Source organism: Parus major, chromosome 1A (genome assembly GCF_001522545.3).
Source record: "Parus major isolate Abel chromosome 1A, Parus_major1.1, whole genome shotgun sequence".
Lineage (NCBI taxonomy): Eukaryota > Metazoa > Chordata > Aves > Passeriformes > Paridae > Parus > Parus major.
In genome coordinates this window covers 50,945,563-50,969,448 of record NC_031773.1, presented here as the reverse complement: position 1 = coordinate 50,969,448, position 23,886 = coordinate 50,945,563, and the positions used below count along the sequence as shown (strand labels likewise).

The 23,886-nt window shown below is 41.0% G+C and overlaps 2 protein-coding genes across 3 annotated transcripts in view; one reads left to right on the top strand and one right to left on the bottom strand.

Annotated features, from left to right (window-relative positions):
* Positions 1-22,839, top strand: part of TIMP3 (TIMP metallopeptidase inhibitor 3) — a 37,502-nt gene extending 14,663 nt beyond the window's left edge. The window contains exons 2-5 of the mRNA XM_015627329.2: positions 10,781-10,863; positions 16,858-16,969; positions 17,665-17,786; positions 18,422-22,839. Coding sequence (XP_015482815.1) covers positions 10,781-10,863; positions 16,858-16,969; positions 17,665-17,786; positions 18,422-18,619 — 515 coding nt within the window. The 3' untranslated portion in view covers positions 18,620-22,839. The remainder of the gene's footprint in view (positions 1-10,780; positions 10,864-16,857; positions 16,970-17,664; positions 17,787-18,421) is intronic.
* The window catches only part of SYN3 (synapsin III), a 190,000-nt gene that overhangs the window by 105,983 nt on the left and 60,131 nt on the right, over positions 1-23,886 (bottom strand). The gene's annotated exons all lie outside the window — the stretch shown is intronic.

Below are 23,886 nucleotides of genomic sequence, written 5' to 3'. Positions count from 1 at the left end.
CTTCTGCCTCCCAAACAGTTAATGGGCCTTAGAGCATTCAAAAATAGCCATTGCTCTGCCAGGCTCTGCAGCTGTGAAATAATTATCCAACCATATCTTGTGACCTCTATGTTTTTTTCTAAAAAGTTACAAGGACACCTAAGAAGTGATATAGGAATCCAAACTTGCCTTCCTCAAATTGAAAATTTATGGAAATTTTTCAGTAAGAATTCTTTCAGAAGCTGTCAAACTCCAGTAACACAGATGAGCTAAGTGACTGGTACATTCATTTCAGAGTGACTCTCCATCAGATTGATATGGTCAGACTTGAGCTTTTCCATTTAAAACTCACTTATTATCAACACTGTCTAAGAATAAAACAACATGGGTTAGTCTTTAATTTGTATAAATATTTGTTGTGCAAAACAAAGTCAAAAATTGGTGGTAGACAGGTACTGTTAACCATTCAGTGTGCTCTCTGTGCTTACACAAGTCTGGCTAAGAGTCCTAACTCATTAATATGTCATTGGTAGCACCAAAGATGTATGTAAGCATCCAGGTAATGGCACATTACTTCTGGAAATTCATTTTGATTAAACTGGGTTGTTTATGGACATGAAATTCTGATGAAAAGTATGTGTGAAGAAAGTTTGGGTAGTAGAAGAATGAGATGCAGTTTCAATGGAACACCTTAAGCTAGTTTGTCAGTAGGAGTTTGAGCAAACTGAAGAAGGAATGTGATTGGTCATTGGCTGTCCACCTTTTCTGCTGTCAGTGCTCTGTGTTACTGCACAGGGAGAATCTTGTCTTCAGAGACAGGGGATGCACAGTGTGCAGTATTTGTGTTGCTCATGTAAAGAATTGGTATTTTTTGGGGTTTTTTTTTGGTTTTTTTTCACCTGATTTCCACAACAAATCAACACTGAGTTCTTCAGGCCTTCTAAGGTAAAAAATGAAGGAGGATGCTTTGGAATGCAGTTATGACATGGACTTCTGGAAAGTTCTGGATAGGCAGGCAAATTAGTCAAATTGCCCTGGTATTGTCCTAACCTTGACCTGAAGGCTGCTGGGAACTGTGGTACGGGAGGCTCACTCACGACTCAGGGAAGCTTCCTAGTTGCTTTAATGAACAGTGAATCAGGATCTGAGTGATACACCTGAGACTTTACACGGTGCTCAGACTCCAGGGGAAAATTTTTCATGCACCTAACATCAGCTACATGGTAGTAATGACTGTGATTACATAACAGTCATTAATAAAATGGGCAATTAGTAAATTCCTTAAGCATTGTGATATAACCAGAACTGTGCCATGGACATGTCCAGTGTTTGTGAACAGTCTGCAAATGGTGGCAGCTTCAGAATAATTCATGATGTCTCAAGAGTGATGGGTGAAGATACTCTTTTCACTGGGGAAATTGTTTGAATGCAGGCTTAATTCCAGGGTCTGTCAGACCAAATACTAGGTCCTGTCAGGCCCAGTGTGAATAGGAGCAGCAGAGCAGCGCATGTAGGCCTGACCTGGTTAAATATGTATACCTATCTGGTGTGGACAGCTGCTTAGCCTGTCAGTTTAGTGCAAGTTTTGTAATGCAGGAAGGAATTTGCAGGCCCACCCAGTACCCTTGAAATCTATACATGTTCCCAAACAGTTCTTCCTCTCTAGCTCCTACGTGCAAAATTGAGCATAAACCATGTGATCAGTGGAGCGCAGCCTCTTTGCAGAACGCTGGCACCCATCCCAGATGGGCAAGGTGCTGAAGCAAGGAGAGTCCTCTGAAGTAAGTTGATGAAGCAGGGAGTGTCGAGGCCTGTGGCTTTTGATAATCCCTCTTTTGAAAGGTTTACATGGGCTGTCAGAGATGCCCTGTTTGTAATGCACAGATGAAAACTGCCTTCAGATGTTCTCTTTAGCAATACTGTCTTTCCTCCTCCTCTTCTTCCTGTTGAACTGTTTGGATCTGGTACCCAGTGAGTTTGTGGGTTGCACAGTGGGTTAAGAAAGACTAATAAAATGGCAGATTTGGCTCAAAAATTTTTCTATTGCATCCTTAACAAATATAGTGATTAATTTATGATGCTTGTTAACTCTGGTTATACCCCAAGGGAAATACAGCACTAAGAAGCAAGGATGTGCCAGTTCTGTGTGTCTGGTTTTGCAGTGGTCTCATTATTACTTGAAATGCCACGTAACCTCTACCAGGTTCAAGCCCTGGGCATTCACTGGTCAAGTGCTGGATCAGAGCATCTTCCCTCACCTCCTCTTTGATGTATGTGAACCATCTCTTGGCCGCTTAGTGAAGACAGTGGGTTTGTTCTGAAACTTGATATCAAGCTGCAACACAACAGCCTACAGAAGAAACTACCATAGCCCAGTAAAGCAATTTATCTATGATTTTGCGAGTTGTGGACTTCCCTTTTGCAGCAGAACTGAATCTTCCTGGGTAATTTTTAGTAAATTTAAAAAAAAAATAATTCAAAAGAGTGTATCTACACTGCCTCTTCAACCTGAAATCTCATTGTGTACCCATTTTTATGTATACCTGAAAGCAATGTCATTTGAGGACTGTATTACCCTTATTTAGTTTCAATAGTACTTTGTTCTTTAAGGAGTGCCCATGACCTCAAGTGAGAAAAAGCCTGTCCCATGTGAATCAGATTGGGATTTCTGCAATTGTAGTAGGTCTTTGAAAATATCACTTGATCCATTTTAATCACTTTAGCACTCGTTCTTGCAGTTTGTCATCGTGATCTGTGGAAATGGAAGGTCAGCCTCACTTACAGCTGTATCACTAAATCACAGGCAAAGGACATGTTTTCTCCTTGCAGAGGCTGCTCCCCTAACTATACTCTTTAGGCAATTCATCTCTCATCATATGCTCCAATTTGCTTTCCATGTTACTGCTCACTTGATGGGTTGGGAAACGATCAATGCCAGATGCACATTCCTTTCAGGCAGTAAATGCTCCTGCAGCAGTAAGTTATGTGCACCAGCTTCTTGTTTCATTAAAATCGCATATGGTTTCCATTTGCCCCTAATTGGTCTCACATCAGCTCTGCCATATTCTCTGAGTGGAAAGCTTAGACCTGTGGCTCCTTTGAACAGTTCCAAAGAACTGTGGGAAACCAGAACTTTGTCTCAGCCTGGCTTCCCCTGGTCCTCTATGTACTGTGTCGAGAAGCACTTGATCTGGAAGAGAGGGCTGAACTAAATCTTATTCTATTGCACCAATTGTATGTAGACAAAAAGGAAACGGAAAAGGTGTTTTGAACCGAGTATTGCTCTGAGTCATATGCTTGTTATTTTTATCCACTGTTGTAAGCTGGCTTTGGAAGTGCTTTTGTGTGTTGGTTTTGACAACCATCTTTCCAACACTACTAACCTTGGCTAAAAGCATTTCTGCCTTTGGCAGTTGTCAGAGACACAAAATGAGGCAAAATGCACTCTGCTGAAAACACTCCTTGGAGAGAGATGTGAGATGTCTCTACTGTGCTCTGTACATGAGGCACTCCCTTCCCCTCCCTCCACTTGTATCATTTTTCCTTCCTTTTTTCTGATTCTTGCCTACTGCTTTTTGCCTTTAGCCTGAATTCAGCTTTCAGTGATGAGTTAAAAAATATAGGTGGAAAGATAAAAAAAGCCTGCCAAAAGTGAGAGAGAGAGAAATTTCTAGTTGGCAGGAATGACATTGTTTTCTCTTTTTATTTTACCAGAGAGTTCTCAATGCTGTAGGCATGCTCATTACATAGTCTGCAGTGTCTCTGCTTGGATCTGTAGGAGACCTAGAATGTTTTGTTGATGCAAGCTGTGAGACTTGTGAGACTAACCCAGCAATGCATGTTACTCCTGCAACTCAACTCTGTGCCTAATAGCTAATCTCTTATGTCTACCTGGTTTCATTGAGTTTAATAAGTGTAATAGCTGGTAACCATAGACAGTGGGATTTTCCCTTCTTCCTTTAGCTTCTCTGTGTTTTTCATGAGGTATTTCCTGAAGCTATTTTTTATACATATTAACATCTACATATGGATCTAAGATGTTCTACTTGGATCTTCTAAATGCATTTTATATCCATCCATTCTTCCTTCTTCATTCAGTCTTGCCTCTATCTTCCCAACAGTGTGTATGATGGGGAAGCAGGGGAACTAATATTTAACATCAGGAGTTAAATGCAGGGGCAGTGCTTGGAAGTTGAAGAGTCTTTGACCAAGTTGCATGTAGGAACCTGAAAGAAATATCCAGAAGAGAATTTGCAGCTGCTCACTTAACAGAGATCTCTTGTTTTTCCCTGATTCTAATGTATTTCAAAGGGTGCTTGGACTTCCTTAGGATCAGATATCCCATATAGGGAGGGAGAAAAATGGTTGATGCTGCTGCCATCACAAAGGTTGTATCCTGTTAATAAGCTACAGGTGAAATGCCAAGCACTAACCAAGTTCTGCTTGGTTGTTTTATGCAACCTTGTTTCTTTAATTTATGGTCTCGTTGGGAGGATTTTTCCAAGTAAAGCCCTTCTAGAGCAGTTTATGGTTTTTGAGTTGGTGGAAGGTCTGACACAAAGTCTTGTATGAAAAAGTTGTATCACTCCTTATTCTGCAGTGTTAGAAATCAAGCAGCACGGCATGTTGTGCAAACAGTCTATCAGTGGCCAGGAAATCTGCAGGGATGGGAAATGTGGTTAATATTTAGCAAGTGTAATTGTGATCAGTTGTTTTATATGGAGCCTGGGCCTGGGCAAACCCATTTAATTGCCTTCTGCTTTTTTGGGGGTGGCCTTCAAACAGACTTGCCATGCCACAGACAGGGGAAGTTTTTTTGGATCTGTAAAACAAAGGCTGAAAATAAATGTCATAATTCTGGTTAGAACAGGGGAAGGAAAGTTATCTGTGTCTTGCTTTCCTGTTTTTATTTAGACTTCCATTGTTAGTTACTAATGCACTTGCTGATGTAAACACATATCCTTTACAATGTGGTATTTATGTGGCAATTGACTGGCAGAGGTGAATGGTTTGAAAAGGTGCTCTTTCTCAGTTAGTATTCCTGAGAGCACTTCGAAAAGACTAGAAGTCAAGATTTGGAGTGCTAATAATGGGAACTAGTTTGTTGGTCAGGGTATGAGAGGAAGGCAGTGAACCTCTTAACTTCACTGCCTTTTTTTTGCTTCCTTGATGTTCTTTGGTGATGCTCTGTACCAGCACAGCTGGATTTGACTTCTTCAAAGACAAAGCAAAAGGGGTTTGTTTTGCCTTTTTTGGCTTTGGATGAAGGTCATGGTGGAATGAATCAAAATAAAGCCCCTCCATGGTATTTTTTCAGCCTTTTTGTGCTTTGCAAGAAGCCTTCAAATTCAACACTCTGATTCATAAAATCTGTTTTGGTTATGGAGGAGGAGGCAACTTTCAGTACTAATAGATCATCAAACTGGCTGGAGGTTTCTGGTTTTTTTCCCCTCTTCATAAATCCCCTGCTGTAATCAGTATTTCCCTCTCCATTCTGCTTTCTTGTGGAAGTGGAGGAATGGGTGAAGGGCTGCTATCTCTTCCCCCTCCTAAAGCAGGCACCAGCTACTTGCTGCTCACAGAAACCTGCAGCTGCCAGGCAATTTAATAGAGCCTCCCAAGAGGCTGTATACAGTTGGGCCATACTTCCAGTTCAAAGGACACAATCCACCTCTAGTTATGGTCCTCTGGTTTTAGGGCAGCCAAGAGTGTTGGTGGTAATTGCTAACAGATCAGTTGGGGGAGTGGCAAAGGGAATGCATATTATGAGAGTGAGCAAGGGAGACAGTAATTCCATTTTAGCAGCACCATCAGCACCAGAACTAGAAAATCTGAATGTAAAAGCATCCTGCCCTGACCACATTGGGGGACACCCCATAAATAACACAAATATTTCAGTAGTGTGCTAGGTATACTCAGGAGTCTAAAACATACCAGCTGCCTTAGCCCTGTGGTGATGTGAGCCCTCCAGCATGTACCAGCACAGAAGGGAGTTCTTGTGAGGCAAATCAAATGAGAGAGCTGCTAGCTAGTAAAGCTGGTAAAAAGCTCTCAGTAAATTGCTCTTGGACATGAACCCTTGCATAGTCTTTGGATGAATAAAATGGAAACCATCCTCCTTGGCATGTCACATATCTGGTGTTAAAGCAGTGTTTTTAAGTATTAGTATAGTCAGTGGCCTCAGGACAGAAGGAGCTTTTCTTCAGCCTCCCAGTCACGTTGCTGCTCCCTATATATTTTGTTTAGCCACTATTTGGATGTCAGAGAATGGTCTGGAGAATAACTTGTCCCGTGTGTCTCTATTAGTAAACAACGAGTCCTCCACATCCTTCACTCACTCAAATGTAGTGAGCATGCATTTCAGCCAAAGCTCTCACTTTAAATTAATAATTAATAAAATAAATCATTGAAACAATAATGAGAAATGTAGCAGTTGTTACCCTCCTGAGATATTCATGGTAATTGGTCACAAAGGAAATGGGTTTGGAGCAAATCCTGGTCTCTGAAGGGTGTGCCTCCATTTAAAGTGCTGTTTATGGATGACAACCAGCCCACTTGCATGAAATCGTCTGGTTCTCATGGTGCAGCTGAGGAAGCAGCTGGGATTGGTGGTGTTAGCCTGGGTCTCCTCAGGGGAAGGTATGATTTGGGACAGGGTCACCATCTAGTGGCTGGTCCTGATAAAGGACACTGGATTGAACCAGGACATTTGACGTTGCTTGTCAGTTGGGAAAAAGAGCTACCACACATGTAGTAGTTACTGTGTGCCTGGATGGAAGTACTTGGTAGCTACAAGTCTTTTCACAGTGTTGTTTCTTCAGCTTGGAAAATGCATGTCTTAATCTCTCATTGCCTGTTTTTCTGCTCCTTGACTCATGAAAAGAATGCCTTCTGCCATCTCAGATGAAAAGTCAGTGTCCTCTTCTGCTTCATACCTTGCCTTTAGGCCTTGAATCCTTGAGAAAATGGCCACAGAGTGATAAGTTAAAGAGTACTTGAGTTAGATATTTATGCATATGGGAAAATAGAACTTTTTCTCATGCACCCATTCTGATTTGTTTGCCTTTAGAGGACTTCATCCAGTGACATTTGGAAAAGATGTAGGAGATTTTTGCCTGTATTTATATGTATTCTTGCACCTGCAGACAGTTTTTACCATACTAGAGATGCTGGGGAAACACAAACCAGTAGTTGCTGGCTCTCTATTAGTCCTGGCAAATCTGAGCCATCTCTGTTGTCCTAACTACCAAGCTAGTTTACATTAAAAAACCCAAACAAAAAACCCCAAAAAGGCAGGGAAAAGAGATAAACACACTAATAATTTGTGGTACATTCTTGGATGCATTTCTTGAATACTCAAACACAGCAGGTTATTATTTTCATTATTTTTTAAAAAAAAGTATCAACTAAAAGCCTGATTTCCTTCCTTTTATGAGGGGATGTTTCCTCCCTCAATTTTTTAATCATGTCAAATGTTGAGAAGCAGTATGTGTGTTTTCTCCTCTTTGTATCATGGCATGGCTGCCATGCTTATCTTACCAAGATTTATATCTTTGTCTAATTTAGCTTTTCATAAATAATTACGAATCACTCATGAGACCTTGCCAACTGCTCCAGTCCCACAAAGTGACCTGACCTGAAACCCCAAAGTACTGAGAAACATTCATCTTGGAGTATTTTCATAGGCAGTGCTTCAAAGGAATTGTGGTTTAAAAATATGCAGCTATTTTGGTGACCACTTGTGTGGGATAAAGTTTCCCATCAGTAATAGCAGGACTGTAATAGAGCTTCAAGGAGAAGGGAGGAGCTCATGAAAGAAGTCACAGCACCTTTTGCCTCATTTTGCTCAAGAAGTAGGAAACAGTTGACTTCATTAAATTAACATGGACATTTGCATCAGAAATGCTGTAAATCTCAGATAACTCATAGAGGGCAAAAAGCTCCTGTGGCAAGTATGCATGGCCCCTGCTCAATCAAGAGCAGTATTCTTTATTTTCTGGCCAGGTGTGAAGAGTGGCCCAGCCATATAACTGGGGAGTTTGAAGGAGCAAAGATAGGGACTGGGAAACATGTGGCTGCAGATGTGCAGCGTGGAGCTCTGCTCTGAGCAAGGTGTACAAGTGGCTCTCGTGTGTGGAGCCTTAGGGGCTTGAAGGTACACATGCAAGAGCAACCTCTGAGCAACTCTGTCCATCCAGCATTTCTCCCCAATGGCTCAGAGGCATCTCATCCTCAGGGATGGGAATTTAACCTCACAAATTACAGGTGATAGACGTAACTTGGAATATCCTCTGCTACTTGGCCAACAGCTTGATTTTGCCTTTAATATGGGAAAAAATATGAAGGGTGGGTTCTTTTTGCATTTCTAGCTCTTCAGTAAAGAAAATAACTTAGCTAAAAATGTTACCATTGGAGTGATAAAGGCAACTTCTCTGAAAAACAGAGGGCTTGACCCTCTTACAAAAGGCTTGAAGTGACAGCCCACTAAGGTTTGTCATGGCTTTTCTAGGTGAATTTGCTAGGATGGTTGTTCTTCAACTTTATTGGGGCACAATAACAGGAAAATGCATACCCTTCTACTTGTTTGCAAGGGTATTATTAGTTGAAATTGGAATGCTCCTAAGTCCTAGTGGAGATATGCATTCTGAATATTTGGTGAAGCTGTTGATTAGTCCATAAATCAAAGTTTCTTTCAGAAATAGCTGTGGTACCCTAACTAGAAATCAAAGGACTGACAAGCTAGGAGTGAAATAAGTGAAGAAAATGGTTTTTTAGGTATTTTCTCAGGAATTGAGAACATGCTTGTTATCTTATATGCTAACTGTGTTCTGGTTTGGAAACCCTATAATTTTGTAATACTGCCTTTTAGTATATTTCTTATCATTGTCAATAAGATATAAGACTTGTTTGTTGGTTTTAAATGTGTTGGGCAAACACCAATTTTTTCAATTTCAGTGTATCAGCAGATGAAGATAAGACTTTTGACACTTTCTACTATAGACTCCAGTGTTAGTGAGTTGTCCTGGAATTCAGAAAACTTTAAGGAATTGTGTTCTTTCTCACTGGCCCTTGCACAGTCTGGTTTTGGAGCTTTGCTGGTGGTTGTGGTGGTTGGGGGCAGCAAGTGGAGGAAGCTAGTTCTTTAAAGATATTTGTGGTCCTCAAGCACATGGTTCAATACAGCTACTGAAGTTTGAAGATGAGAGTAAATTGAAGTCAGAACAACTTGTTAAATAGAAGAATCAATAAAATTGCTTTTACCGCTGTTGGGAAATAGAAGTTTTTAAAATCATGAAGTTTTACACTCAGTGAATGAAGGTTTTGTTTGTTCTTTGAATTAAAGCCAGGACTGTCTTACCTAGTTTAAAATTTCTTTGACAAGTCTGGCTGAAGCACAGGCTATAAATCAGAGCAGAGTGGATTTGTCTTCATTTCACACCACCCTTGTGGAATGAGGTCCAGGAACTGGTGTATAAAACCAGACCTATCTGTTCCTTTAAATCTGTTCTTCTGATTATTCTGAAAGCTGGGACAAGCTTTTTGCCTCCTTAGTTGGACCTAGGTAGTGAAAAAAAACCACCTCTTTTCCTCATTCCTTTCATCAGGCTTCTACAGATTTGAAATCTAAATAAGCTAAGATGCAACAAGATGCTTGTATAAAGTCCTTTATATTCAGCAAAACATATCCCTGAACTTTGTTGCTGCTGCTAGATAGTGCTGTAAGGCAAATAACTGTTTTCCTGCTTCCACCTCTTTGTCTCCTTTCTATGCCTTCCTGCATTTTTTTTTTTTTTGGTTTTCTGTGATAGATTAAAGTGGATAGTGCCTGCCCTGTCCCTGAGCTTTACTCCTCTGCTGAGAGGAACAGGTGGTTGCAGAACTGTTTCAAAGAGGATTGATAGAAGTCTTTTAAATTTTCTTTTGTGTGTGTGGAATGCCCCAAAAATGGATGAGCAAGAGAACTCTTCATTAATCACTGACTATAAACTTCCCACTAGATCAAAATGAAAAATCCTTATCTATGGGACCTCAGAATCCTTATCTGTGGTGGCTTGGGCTCAGTTGACATTGCTCTGGAGCATCTGTGGTACAGTGACGGTACCTGTGCCACAGAGCACACACAGCCCCTTGGTATCCATGAGGAAATGCAGTACAGTCTACATAAGATCTGATGGGTCAGCTTTAGTTTGTCTTCCAGGTGACTTCTGGCTGGCCTGGCAGCTGTCACTGAGCGCCTGATGGTTGCCAATGTTTGCACAGTAGCTGTTTGTTCAAGGGAGCATTAGTTTTGTGGTACCTCAAAGGTGGCAGTTGTAGTGAAATCCCAGATATAGGATATTCCAGTGCCCTGTACTGAGTTTTTTTTGTTTACTGGGAACAGAAGCTGCATTGGTCACACAAAGAACAATTTAAAAGTACTATCCTACTGAACATCATCCTGTATGTTAAGAGTTAAGACATTACAAACTTGGCTTGGTTCAAGGATTTTAATCTGTCCTGGTCCCAGCTACAGTCTGCTCTGCAGATTTCAGTGAGACTTAACCACAAATAATGCTTGTTCTTATTCTTCACACAGAACTGTATTTCTTCTAAATAAACACCTGCTTTGCCATCCCATTACATGCCTTCACTCTGTGTGAGATTTAGAATAAATTGAGAGGAAGGTTGACCTGGAGTTTTGTTTATTTTACAGGATAATTTATCTAAACAGTTTTGTGGGGTTTTTAAGTGAAGGGTATAGCATAAATGTTGTGTACAGTTGTCTATAATTTGCTGTATTTTTTTTCCTCCCTTATGACAGTAATCCGAGCTAAAGTGGTGGGGAAGAAGCTCATGAAAGATGGACCTTTTGGAACGATGCGGTACACGGTCAAGCAGATGAAGGTATGTTTGCAGACATTTCTCATGGGCTAGTAGATATGGTAAGGAATCTAATTAACGTGTAATAATGAACACTTTGCATACTTAACAGCACCTCCATTTTTTGTACTGGCCGTACAGAATGGAAGGAAACCAGCAATTGGTAGAAATTTGTCTGAAGAGGGGAAAGGAACTGGAGATCATTCCTGACATACAGTGCTGAATACCTGAATTCTTCCATTATTTTAAGATTTCTAGTAGTAAAAGATGCCAGATGGTCTTTTCTAGGTACTGAAGACATGTTTTGTGTTCTACATGCATAGTGTTAGACTGGAAATGCCAGTGTTTCCACGTGGCACTCTAATTAAATCCAAGAAGGAAATTAGGGTAGGGAGTCTGCCACCCTTGGGAGACTGCTCATTTCTTTTCTTTCCTTGCTTTCTTTGTGACCACCAGTTAGGATTATGCCATTTTTTCCATGTACAAAACAAATGAAAATCATAAAGTGAAGTCTTTATATAAAGCTAAACAGAGCATTGTAGCTTTTAAATATTGTCAGCTTAGAATAGCTGTGAAGTATTGATTCAGAGATGAGAACTACACCAGTTGCTTGATTTCTTTAGTTTCTTTCTTCAGAGCTCTAATTCTTTGCTGCACAAACTGCACTCAACCTGTTGCTTTGGACTTGGGTTTTTTTCTTAAACTGCCCCCTTGTTATGTAATGCTAAAAATCAGCCCTAGATTGTTTTTCTTGGCAATGCCATTCCAGTCATAAGACTGGTTTATGTCTTTAGGAAAAAAAAAAAAAAAGAAAAAAGAAAGGGAATGGAAAAACTTGGCAGAGACTGCAGAAATCTGAAACATATTAGACAAAGTAAAGGTTCAGAAAAAAACAGTCACTTGCCTGCCTTGTAACAGTAACTCTCTTTATAAGGCAGTTTATAGCTAAGCACGAAAGTGGGGAGGAGAGACGCAAAACCTGTTTCATAAGCTGTCACAAAACCACGACATTTGCACGTAGCCAAATCTGGTCCTGGCATGGCTCTTCCACAAGAGTGGAATGCCTGCACTTTGAACAAAAGGGCCTGAGGTGCTGGGCTTGTTGGCTACCTTAACCTTAAAAATTTCTCTGCAAGATTCCAAACAAAATATATATTTGTAAAAAAAAAGAAAAAAAAAAAAAGTAACTGGTTGTATTGGCAATAATGAGACAGCACTGTCACTTTTTTTTTTTTTATGGCTGTTGTTTGCCTCATCAGGCTTGCAGCACTCCATGCTGTTCTTCTTCAGTTTTGTCACTCTCCACCTCAGCAAGTCCACCATGCTTCACGAAACTACTCAGTGTCCACATGCTACAGTGGCTTCATCAACTTCTCTTTCTGATTTCATCCTGGTCTGTCCAGTACTGCTCTTCCTTCTTCTCAGTGCCAAGAGTTTGGTACTTTGTGTCTAACATATGACCATGAACAGCGATCTGGAATAATGGATAATGGTAGTCCCTGAAATGAACTACTATCTTTTACCACTCAGAACACTGCTTCTCTTCTAACTAAATAAGACACCTGAGCCTGTCCTGGTTGTTTTCATTGGGTTATTCTGCAGTGCAGGGCCTTTCTGCAGGAGCATTTCCACAGTGTTTTGTTAGGAAGTTATGTGTCCAACAAAAGCAAGAGGGATTTTAAAGAGGAAATCATGTGTTGGTCAAACTGCCCTTATGTCTGCTGCTTAGATGGTGGGATGTTGCACTGGGCATTTAACTGTGACCTTTGGCAGGAAGGAACCTGAAGCTTAAGTGCTCAGTAGGACTGGAATGTCCAGAGGACATAGTTCTTCATAAACAAACAAACCAAGTGTCTTCTTTGGAAACCCTGCTGTCTTTCTGCTGATCTTAGAGACTTCAGTATAAAGAGGAATTTAGATGCATACAGAGGGGGAGTTCAGAGTGACACAGCAAATTTCTCCCTTGTTTGCTCCTAAGAAAGCTGACTGTCCTCCTGCTGAAAAGAGAACTAAGGAGGCCTATGGCTCTGCACAGCTGCATGAGAACAACTCTGAAGATAAAACTAACATGTCAGTCTGCATAAACCCTTCTGCACCTGCTGGTGAAAAATAAACAAGCCATTTAGTCAGTATGTGCTGAATTGTGTGTGGAAAGCACTGAAAGCCTTAAAGGGCAACAAACCATCTCTATAGCTCTATCATGGGCTCCTTGGAGTTTGCCGGGTTAGATTCTTCATCTCACTAACATTCCTGAACTCATTGCTGCATTTCACAACTAAACCAGCTTGGGGCCTGGGCAGGAGCACAAGATCAGCCCACAGGGACAGAACAGTGCCAGGCTTTCTAGAGTTCAGTTTTGTTTTCTGAAGAGACCTTGTACTTCTCCAAGCAACCTCTGCCTCTCCCCACTGCTTTCTCAAATAATGTAAGAATACTTTAAGATCACGTGTCATAAATCTGCAGAAGACTGATCTAACCCCTACATGTTCTGTGATCTTGCAGTGCATTCTGAGAATGGCCCAAGCCTATTTCAGGAAACTGCAAAGGAAACAAGGAGACAAGATATTTCTCCTCCATGAACACAAACAATCCTGACTGATCATGGCAGTACCCTGCACAGGCTGCCAGAAGCAAGGAGACTTTCCTTGGTTTGTTGCTTATCTGCAAAATGAGTCTATGGGGGGAAATATGATAGTCCCAAGAGGAAATAAGTGGGGTAGGATTAATTTAGTTTAATTTTAGACAGACTGAAATGAGGTGTTGATCCTTTCCTGCTCTCTTGATTGTCAATGAGTAGAGAGAGGAACGACCAAAGTGTAATTCAGCCCACAAGTTGTAGGCAGCTATTTTAGGATGGGCTGAGTTGTTCTGGAGGTGTCTGTTCTTGGCATTTGACTAGAGAGGATGCCTAATTCCTGTGAATTGCCTATCTTTTAGGTAGCTGAGGGTTAGGCAAGGAGTGACTCCCAGCTCTTGGTATCTAGTGCAGCCTCACATGGGAGGGATAAAGGGAGGAATATCATGAACAGTTTTACAGGGTGAAGTTGTTTAAGCACCAGGAATCACCACAGGATTTGACTGTGCATTTCTGAGGCAGTATGGGGGCTGCTAAGGGGAATGCTGACACAGATGGAAATAGAGCAGCACTAGCAGACATCACCATGTCATGCTTGCTAATACTTTATTCCCTGTTATTACGCTTCCAAAAACACACATTTGTGGGGACAGGAGAACTCTGAGGGTAGCAGTTAGGAGAGAGGCTAGCTTTATGGTAGGTTTCTTTTGACTGGTCTAACAGCACTTCCAAGACACTTTGTATACCCAGAAGTAATGCTCAAGGTGTTGCTTTATTTGTTTTAACAGCAGACATCTGTAGAAGATTCCCCTTCCCCCCTTTCTTTTCCTTCCCTGAGAACTGAGGTCCTCCTGGTAAATTTTTTTCAGTCCTCAGAGGATGTGGGAGGCCTTGTCTGCCCCAGCACAGGTTCAGGCAGCGTGGCAGTGGCTGCCATTGATGTGGGTCACTGGCAACTGAGTGGAAGTAGGAGGCTGAGCATGCTTTCTTTAGCAGCCCTGACAGTGGCTAATACTCTAATGGTAATGTGAACAGGAAATTAGGTCCAGGAGCTGAAAAACAAGCCCCAGTTCAGCATCACTGGCTATTTCCTAGGCAGTCATGGTGGGCTTGATGGCTCAGAAGATGCGAAAAGCGATGACTGTACAGTCCTGTAGGAGGGACCTGGGCAGCTTCCCAGGGGAATGATTAGTGTAGCTCATAGCCCTGTGGGCAAGAGGAAGAAAGGGCTCCAAGTGTGCCTGTCCACATGCAGACAAGTGGACAGGCACACTTGGATTAGTTATAATTAGTATAACTAATTAGCCCAACATGACTGGGAGCTCAGCACTGTGAGTGACAGATCCCTTGCACTGCCATGCACAGTGTGCAGCTTTCTGCAGTGTTGATAATGCATTGCCTGGAGGGGCTAGGCAGCCCCAGCTGTTATTTTAGCTAGTTTTATCTGCTCAGATACTGTTATCTGAGCTTTTTGGTGTGACACCCACTAGAAAGGGCTCCGGACACGTGACCTTTATTCTATGTGCCTTTCCTCACAGCACCCTTGGGAAGCAAGAAACAAAAGTGTGCTGAGGGCTAAATAACTCATCCAAGGACAGACAGGATGCTTATGCCAGAGTCTAGATCTCTAGCTATGTTGACTGGATTGGAACATCTGAGTAGGTCATCTGATACCAAGAAAATTGCAGGGATAAAGCAGAGATTAGGTAAAGTTCACTTCTTCCATCTCTATTGAAAGACTTTGGCCACTTATGGATACAATGTCATATTTCAAGCATGATCTATGACATTTTGTTGATAAAGCAGGATTAATTAAAAAAATACTTTCCTTGTATATTAGCTGGGCATAGGAGAAAGGCTGGAAAATGCAAACTCTTCAGCATGTCTTTTACTGTACCCAGCAGTGCTGTTACTGAGTTCTGACACTGTTACGAGATCATACTGATTAGGGGCACCTATCTATGGAGAAAAAAAAACTCACCTGGCTGACATTCTGTAGGTGCTCCAAAGATAATTTGGCCTCTCAGCATAGCATAATTAGTAGTGATTTTTTATGATTTTACAATAAGTATTTGCGCCTAGCATAAAGTCTGTTAAATTAACAGATGTTCTTTCAGAAAGAAAAAAGATTTTCTGTTTTTAAAGTAGGTGGGGGAAAGTTGAGATACTCTAGGGTAATAGGGGACTTTAAGGAATAGAATGCAGCCTGGAGTAGATTACTACAGCTTAGGTGACACAGCAGCAAGGAGCTGTAGCTCTGAGCTGGTTTGGGATTTTTTGGTCCTCTTTTGCCTAAATAATTAATATTTACTACTAAATTGAATGTGAATGTGCTGTCTATCAGTAAAGATGGGTGAGAAAAGGATAGGCTGGGAAATGCCAGGAAACTGATTCTCTCTGATTTGTATTGTTTCTTCTTTAATTTCTAAATATTGGCCATTTGTGGAGTTGGCAGGGAAAAAAGAGTGACTGAATGCTTTGAAAAGACAAACAAATTTTAAAGATGAAATTCTCAGGAAAATGATCCTCTGTGTTTCAAAAATAGGATGTGTTAAATGGGTCCAATGTACACATGTAGTGGTTGTTTCATGGCTATGCAAAGACTTCATTATGCTGTTAACAGGTGGGCATGAGTTTCTCTAAATTGCAGCAGTAAGGCCAGGTCAGATGGGGACATGTGCTAATTTCTGACTGAATCCAACTGTGTATCTGTGGGCTCATGTTTCAATTAAACTGAGCTGGAAGAAAGATTATGAAGGAGGAGGAGTGCAGAGGAATTATGTATACATGATATTTTCTTTATGGCGCCCATCAGTATGGGACTAATTTTAGAAGATGGTGTAGAATTCAATGTCTGCATTCATTGAGTTAGAGAAACATTAAGTCCTTGCTGAGGTCAGCAGGAGCTGTGTGTGCTATGCGTTTGAGAAGGAGGTGTCTGGCTTGATGACTTAGATTGAGCGCCGACGGTTTGAAACTCTTACAGCAGCAACACTGGAAAATTGGGTAATTGTTTAAAAGAAAAACCCCTTAGTTTGGAGGAAATTGTTTCAATCACATAGAGAAGAAAGATTCCAAGCTCAAACTAATTTTATTTCTCCCTAATTATGACCTTTATAAGAGGAAAAAAAAATTCAGGATGTTGGCAGAGCCTGCAGCATTAGTGCTTTGTTCAGTCAGTGCCACTGGAACTAATATGAATGGGAAAAACTGGTCCCTGTGCTGAATTGCAATGGCTTATTAGCAGGTGGTTTTTTTCTGCTTTACCAGCAGATCTGGTAGGGAGACTTCTATGAGTCCAGCTAGCATCATTATTCCTTCACTCTTGTAAAAACCAGAAAATTTGTTGCTTACCACCACAAACTAGAAATGTAGATAGTAAAGAAACTAAAGTGAAATTTGTCCTCTTAAGATGACTTAAAGCATTTTTATTCTTTCTCTAGATGTACAGGGGCTTCCAGATAATGCCACATGTTCAGTACATCTACACAGAAGCCTCTGAGAGTCTTTGTGGAGTCAAGCTGGAGGTCAACAAGTACCAATATCTGATCACAGGTAAAGGATTTTGTACTTCTCCATAAGCAGAACCTCTTCTGTTTTGTACATACACCTGCTGAGGACTCAGGCAGTGGTGTAGACAGCTCTGTACACAATTTCCTAAGTGTTAAGATGGCTAACAGTATTCTGGTGTTAAGTACTCTGAGTGACTCAGAGAGTCACTTCACTCTCTAGATGTCTCTCTCTTTCCTAAAGCGTATCTTATACCCAGGCATGCTGTGACAAGTATGTTGTATGACAGTTTATGGCTCTCAATTTGTACCTGAGCTAGCATGTGTCACAGGGAACTGGGTGGTACTGGGCTCTGTCAGAAATAGAAGGTTGTTTTTGGAATGAGCTGGAGAAATGCAGGCTGCTGAGATGGGGGGGATGCAGAGGGATGGACATGTGGCAGTTGCCAAGTCTTGTTTCCAGGGAAGGTGTAGTTCATTTGCTCTGTTGTTAAGAGGAGCTGGAGAGCATCATCACTAACCTGCATGTTGCTGGTGGTGCTCTCAGCTGGCACAACACTCCTGACTTTCAGAAGTGCTGTTATCTTGCTGGCCAGAGATTCCTGAACCAGTTAATAAAAAGAAAGCATTTGCTGAGCAGTGGCTGAAGCCAAACATATTGAGAGCATTAGCAATGTCAGGAAATGAGAGAAGTGCTTGAGTGGAGAAGTGCTAACTTGTGACCATGTGTCTGTTTTCAAGGCCGGGTGTATGAGGGGAAGGTTTACACTGGCCTGTGCAACTGGTATGAGAAATGGGACCGGCTGACTCTGTCCCAGCGCAAAGGACTGAACCACCGTTATCACCTGGGCTGTGGCTGCAAGGTATGTGTGTCTCTAAGGTGGCATTCAGACATTCAAGCCCAGGAACTCTATTTCTCCTGGCTGGTAGTACTCTATGATGCTGGAGAACAGCCAGGAAGAGAAATGGGGGACAACAATTTCTACAGAGAAGAAGTAAGGTTCATTTTTAGTGCCAAGACCAGAGAAGAGACAATCAAATAAAAATGCAGAGTCTATGCCTTTAATACCCTGTCGGAGTTAATTTGGGCTGGGGAAGACTTTCAGAATCTATGCAGAATCATTTGCAGGTGAATGAAATCAGGTACCAAAGGCTTGGCAAGATATGTCCAGCTTTTTTCCTGTGTAAACATTTTGAGTACTTAAAACCCCACAGCCTGGCACTGGAACTAAGACTTTTGTACATGGCGTCAAGCCTGCAAAAACATAGACATAAGCTCAGCTTTTCTGCACCTGAAAAGCCCTTTTGACTACAGAATTTAGCTGTGTGTATGAAGCTAAGCACATGCTTACGTGCTTACAGAACTGAGGCTGAATTTTGGATTAGTAAGCAAGGTCTGAGGCAGCAGAAGTTTGAATCACTTGTCTCTGTTAAAAAGACATTTTATATAATGTTGTTTTTACATGTAGTCTTACCTGATTTCTCTTTCCAATTGCAGATTAGGCCCTGCTACTATTTGCCCTGCTTTGCCACCTCCAAGAATGAGTGCATTTGGACAGACATGCTCTCCAACTTCGGCCACTCGGGATATCAAGCAAAGCACTATGCCTGCATCCAGAGGGCAGAAGGCTACTGCAGCTGGTACAGAGGATGGGCACCTCCAGACAAAACGATAATCAATGCCACAGATCCCTGAGCAGCTCTCCCTTTCCTTATCTCCCCTCTCCCTTACTTGTGGCTGATCTTCCTTTGGACACTAACTCTTACCAGATCGTGATGATGACAATGAAATTAGTGCCTATTTTCATGCAAATTCTAGCACTTCGAACACTTAAAAAAGAAAAGAGAAAAAAAAGGAAAGGAAAGAAAAAAGTCTGTGCTACCTTACTGCATTTGTAATCACCTTTTCCATTTTTTGATACCACTCATTTTGATCAGACAACATTTGGGAGCTTACTTTTGCACACCAGGGGGAAAAATGGGAGGGAAAAAAAAGGAAAAAGGAAAAAAAAAAAAAAAGACAGAGCTCTTGCTCTCTTACATGTATCATTAGCTGTAGCAATATAATCTCTATTTTTTTAGGAAAACAAAAATCTAAAAACTATGCCAATTAGGCACTGTATTCTTCTATGTGCTGGCTTCCCATCACCCCCCGTCATGCACTAAGTGCTGAAAATACATAGAAAAATCTATTTTAAGGGAAACAGATCTCATGAATCAGATTAATCAGGCAAATGAAGCAAAAGAAAAAGAAACACAGCCTAAACTCTGGACAGAATGACATCCAAAATAAATCCTTCTCTATAGAAGAGATTGACTTCTCTGATTGAATGTGATTGACTCCAGCAGTGGGAGACTTTACCTGGTGTGTCTGACCACATCATCTGGTAAAAACATTGTTGACTGACTGTCCTGGCTAATTCAGTCACAGTGTGAATGCAACGGCACATTTGAAGTTCTGTCTTTCCCCAGAACAAAAGAGAGTATTTTGTATTCTTGTTGTTGTTGTTTCAAAAAACAAAAGCTCCATCCCCTGTTTTCAGGGAGGTAAATGCAACTACAGCAGAGCATATGAAGTGTTGTTCCATCCTGTTTTGAGCAGCATTGGCCCCTGAAATTTTTGCAGCTTAGCTTCAACAGCAAAATCAGCTTGTGAACACCTTAAACCAAACAGATGCAAAAATAACAACTAGAAATCAATTATGTGCAAGAGGAAAAGGGGAGACTTGCTACAACTCTTACTATTAAAAAAAAAAGAAAGTATTGCAAAAATAGTGTTTTGCTGAACTAAGATGTATATACACATAATGACATAAGCTATTTTTGACAGGACATGGAATTTTTTTGGTGTTATAAACAAAAGAATGATTTGATTGTGTTTTAAAGACAGAAATATTGACATTCCGAGTCGGTGAGTTGTTTTTAAGATATTGAAGCTCCAGTGTATCTGCAGTAGTGGCTACAGTCATTATTTCCTCTGTATCTCCTTGCACCACCGTTCCTCCCCTGCAGCCACAATAGCTGCATTTGTTTATATGGTGAAAGGAAGTGTGTGTGTGTGTGGGCTAGGCAAGGAAAAGTGGTCTCCTAATAACTGTTGTCTGGGATCGTAAAATTTTCAACTACCCAGAGGATTCCTTCTGTGTCAAGTGCTGTGTTTCCCTCTAGGCACTGTTAAGCATAGCCCTGTGCATGTGCTCATACCATGTCCTGCAGTCATGTGGGAGGAGAAGCCTTACTGTCTTGTGCTTTGCTGTTGACTGGAGAAGTTGTTTTTTTTCATTCTATTTTGTTTTTTTTATTATTAAGAAAACTATAATATAATTTTTCTTATCAAATAAAAGTATTTTAAGTTTTAATGATGGTGAAGAAGGGGTGCTGACAAAATTGGTGACTAAGTTTTGGATGGGGAGGGCTTGGGCAGGGAGAAGATTGTGCTTAACTTCATTTTTGTATTATTATGATTATTTATCTTAAGTTTCCATATATCTTCCGTTCATTCCACTTAGAAAGCAGAGCTGCCACCAGCATGTAAAAGTTGTTGCAGTGATTCCAGCTTGGGGCAATACAGCATTTTACTGTCAGTGACCTCCTGCTGGAGAGTTGTTTAGAACCTCTTTGCCAAATGGAAAAGAAAGGGTGTCTGAGATGGGCCCTGATGTGTTTTTATGTTCCCTGTGTGCTACCAGAGCTCTGCCAGATGTACACCCTCTGAAATGCCCCATTTGCTGGGTGACTTGTTGCAACATAAAGCTTCATTTTTAGCATGAACTTTAAAGGGCATTTTCACAGAGTTGCTGTAAGAGGTGCCCAGATCTGCTGCATGTACTTTTTTCCCCAGCAGCTCTGAGTGGCAATGCAGCACAAAACATGTTGAAAGTCTATTGGATTTTCCTGTGCTTTAGACTTGGAACACTTCTCAGAAGTCCTCTTCCCTGTGACTACTCCTAAATTATGGGTTGGAGATGAGAGGGAGAGTACATGACACCCATCACAGGATCAGGTGGTGGTTCAGAAAGTTGTTCCTTTTGGCAAAACATGGGTTTGGGCTTTGGGCCCAGTGGAACAATCTCTGTTTGAGTTGTGCATGGCTGACAAAATGTGTGAGGGTCACTGAGGGCAGAATGGAGCCACCCTCAGTGTTTGCATTGCTCGGAGTTGGTGTTGCAGGATGTGGCCTCCTCAAGCTCAAGGTGACTTGGCAAAGCCAGCATCTCTTTGAGCTGCAGCCACTTCTCACAGCTTTGGAAGGCTAAACAAAAATGCCCCTCAATGTAGTCAAGTGTTGATTTGAATTTTCATTAAACTGCAGCTCTGCATATTTTACCTGTCACTGATTCATTTAGCTAGCTGAGACATTACAGTATTGCACTCAAATTATTGTGAAAATATTTGCGTTCTAATACTATGAGGACTTGTGTCCCTACGTAGGATATGATGTAGCTATGTGCTTTGTAAACAAAAAACCAGCAGATGCATTACCAGAAAGTAAAGCATATTCCCACTTTGTTTTGCGGATGGTAAAATATTTCTGAGATGCAGACAGCTAGACTGGCAGGGGCAGAGGTTTGATGGCAAATCTTTGCCCTTGCTGTGTAAAGAAATAGTTGTAAAGGCTTTTCAAAATGTGGAGCCAAAAGGAGGGGGAAGAATCCAGTGAAAATACATTTCTTTTGGGAAGCTTCTTTATTTTGTTTCTGTGCATGCTATCAGGGACGTGCATTTCTTGTGCTTGTGCTTGCATTAAGGACCTGCCTGAAGGCACTCCTGAAGTGGAAGCCATTACATGGATTGAACAGGCTCTAAATCAGACTCAAAGACTTCGTCTTTTCTGTCAGCTCTCCTTTCTTCTGCCTTGCTAAGTCACTTCTACTTGCCAATGGACATGTCTGGGATTACACACACACACACACACACACACACACAGACACACACACACTCCCTGCCACCATGCTTTAGACACACCAACATTATTAAAAATACTTTTTAAAGTGCATAGCTAATTTCTAGACTGAAGATGTTCAGTTTCTTATTTATACATATTTTTTTCCTTACTTGCTGGAGAGTATTTTCCCCTTTAAAATGACACAAATATATATTGAAGGTTTGGGAAAGATTAGATTCTATTTGCCTTTTCCAAAATGGAGGGGGTGGAGAGTAGGAGATTTGTGCATAGAGTTCCTTAAATGAAGTCCTCTTTAAAATGGGAGGCTTCTACCTCTCCTGTATGGGGAAAAAAAAAAGGCCATTTTTAAATCTAAATTTCTCATGTTTTAAAAAGTTATGTGGCCCTTTAGTAGGACTATTCTGAAACCTAAATCTGTCATTGTATCCCATTCATACTTATCAGAGTGAAATGCTACCTCACAGTGATGGGAAATATACTGTTGTGTTTTTTGCAGTAAAGACTGTTGGAAAGAAAGGCCTCCATGAGAACAAGCTTCCATCCTTGCAGATGTCTCTGAAAATACTGCTTACTTATAATGTGCTTTATAGCACATTTTAGAAGGAGAGAACAGAATTTAGGGAACTGCAGAAAGTTTTGGATTTTTTTTAGAGTAGGTGACTTTTGGGGCTACCAGTCTTGAGAAAAAAACATAAAAACCCACTAAACATTTGTTGCTGTTTTTCTTGTACTGGCTTCTGTCTCACTGTCCTTCCTTCATAGAGCCACTCTGCTGTTCCTGATAGTCATGGAAACTTGGGGAGAGAACCAAACCCATGTGAAAAATCTTGTCCAGAAGGAATGTATTTGTTGCTAAATTTTCTAGCACTGTTTACAGTTTTCCTCCATGTTATTTATAAATTTTATATTCAGTGAATGTATATTGTCTTTTAAGGTAATGTTGCATAATGTTCACTTTTTATAGTGTCCTTTTATTCTAAACAGTAAAGTGGTTTTATTTCTATCACAGACATTCTGTCTCTGCTTCACTTGCATTAGTTTCTGTCGACTTCAAATGTACACAAATGGATTTGCAACTGGATTTATTAATTTCCTTCCCCTTCCTGATACACTTTTATTGGTCCCAAAGCAGATATCCCACCTCCGGAAATTCTTGCACTTTGGCAAAGATCCCTTCAGGAATCTCCCCCACTTTTTAAGAGGTTGTGCTCTATAGGAATTGTTACTGTGGTCATAAGCCCAGGAGAGGTGAAAAATCTGTTTTGATGCTAATGGCTCCCAGTTGTTAATTGGCCATAGGAGGTCAGTACAGAGCAAGGCAGTCATTAGGGCTGGCTGTAGCACCAGTAGGTCCTTGGAAGAACACTTCCAGATTGCTCTTATTTCCAGAAAACAAATCATTATGGGGAGGTCTGAAGATTCATCTCTTCTGCTGTGAAATGTCAGAATCCTGTGCCCTCTCCTTAGGCTTACTGTTTAAGGCTGATTAAAAGTGCCCTGTTCTCATGAGAAAGAAGATTCAGAAAAAGCATTTTCAGATTTGTTAAAATGCTCACAAAAATGGACCTACTGTTAGAAACTTCCTGTATCTCACTTTTTACTCTTGAAAAATCTCTACAGAGATTTTACTAGTTTTCTACAAGTCTCTACAGAGGTGAAAGAATGAGAGAGATCTTTGAATATGTTCTCAGTTTGATCCAAAGGTTTAAAAAGTAGGCTCTGGAAAATTTTGGATATAGAAGGGTGAGAGTGTCCTATGTGAGAGCTTAAGTGCTTAAAATGTGTCTCTTTGAAGAGAGGTAAAACCATAATACTCATTATGAACACTTCCAGGGGGCCACCCATCAAAGGACCACAGTGAGTTTTATGAGTGCTCACTTTTTCAGCTTGGAAATGCCTCCAGGAGAGGGAAGAGAAGGAGTGGTAAAAGGGGATTGGTATATTCCTGTCTGACACATGGAGAAGCTGATGCACAGTGGGCAAACAGCTTCCAGAGGTGTTTGGTGATGACTACAATACAGCTTGCTTGGTGTAAGCACTTGACCTCTCAGACTCTC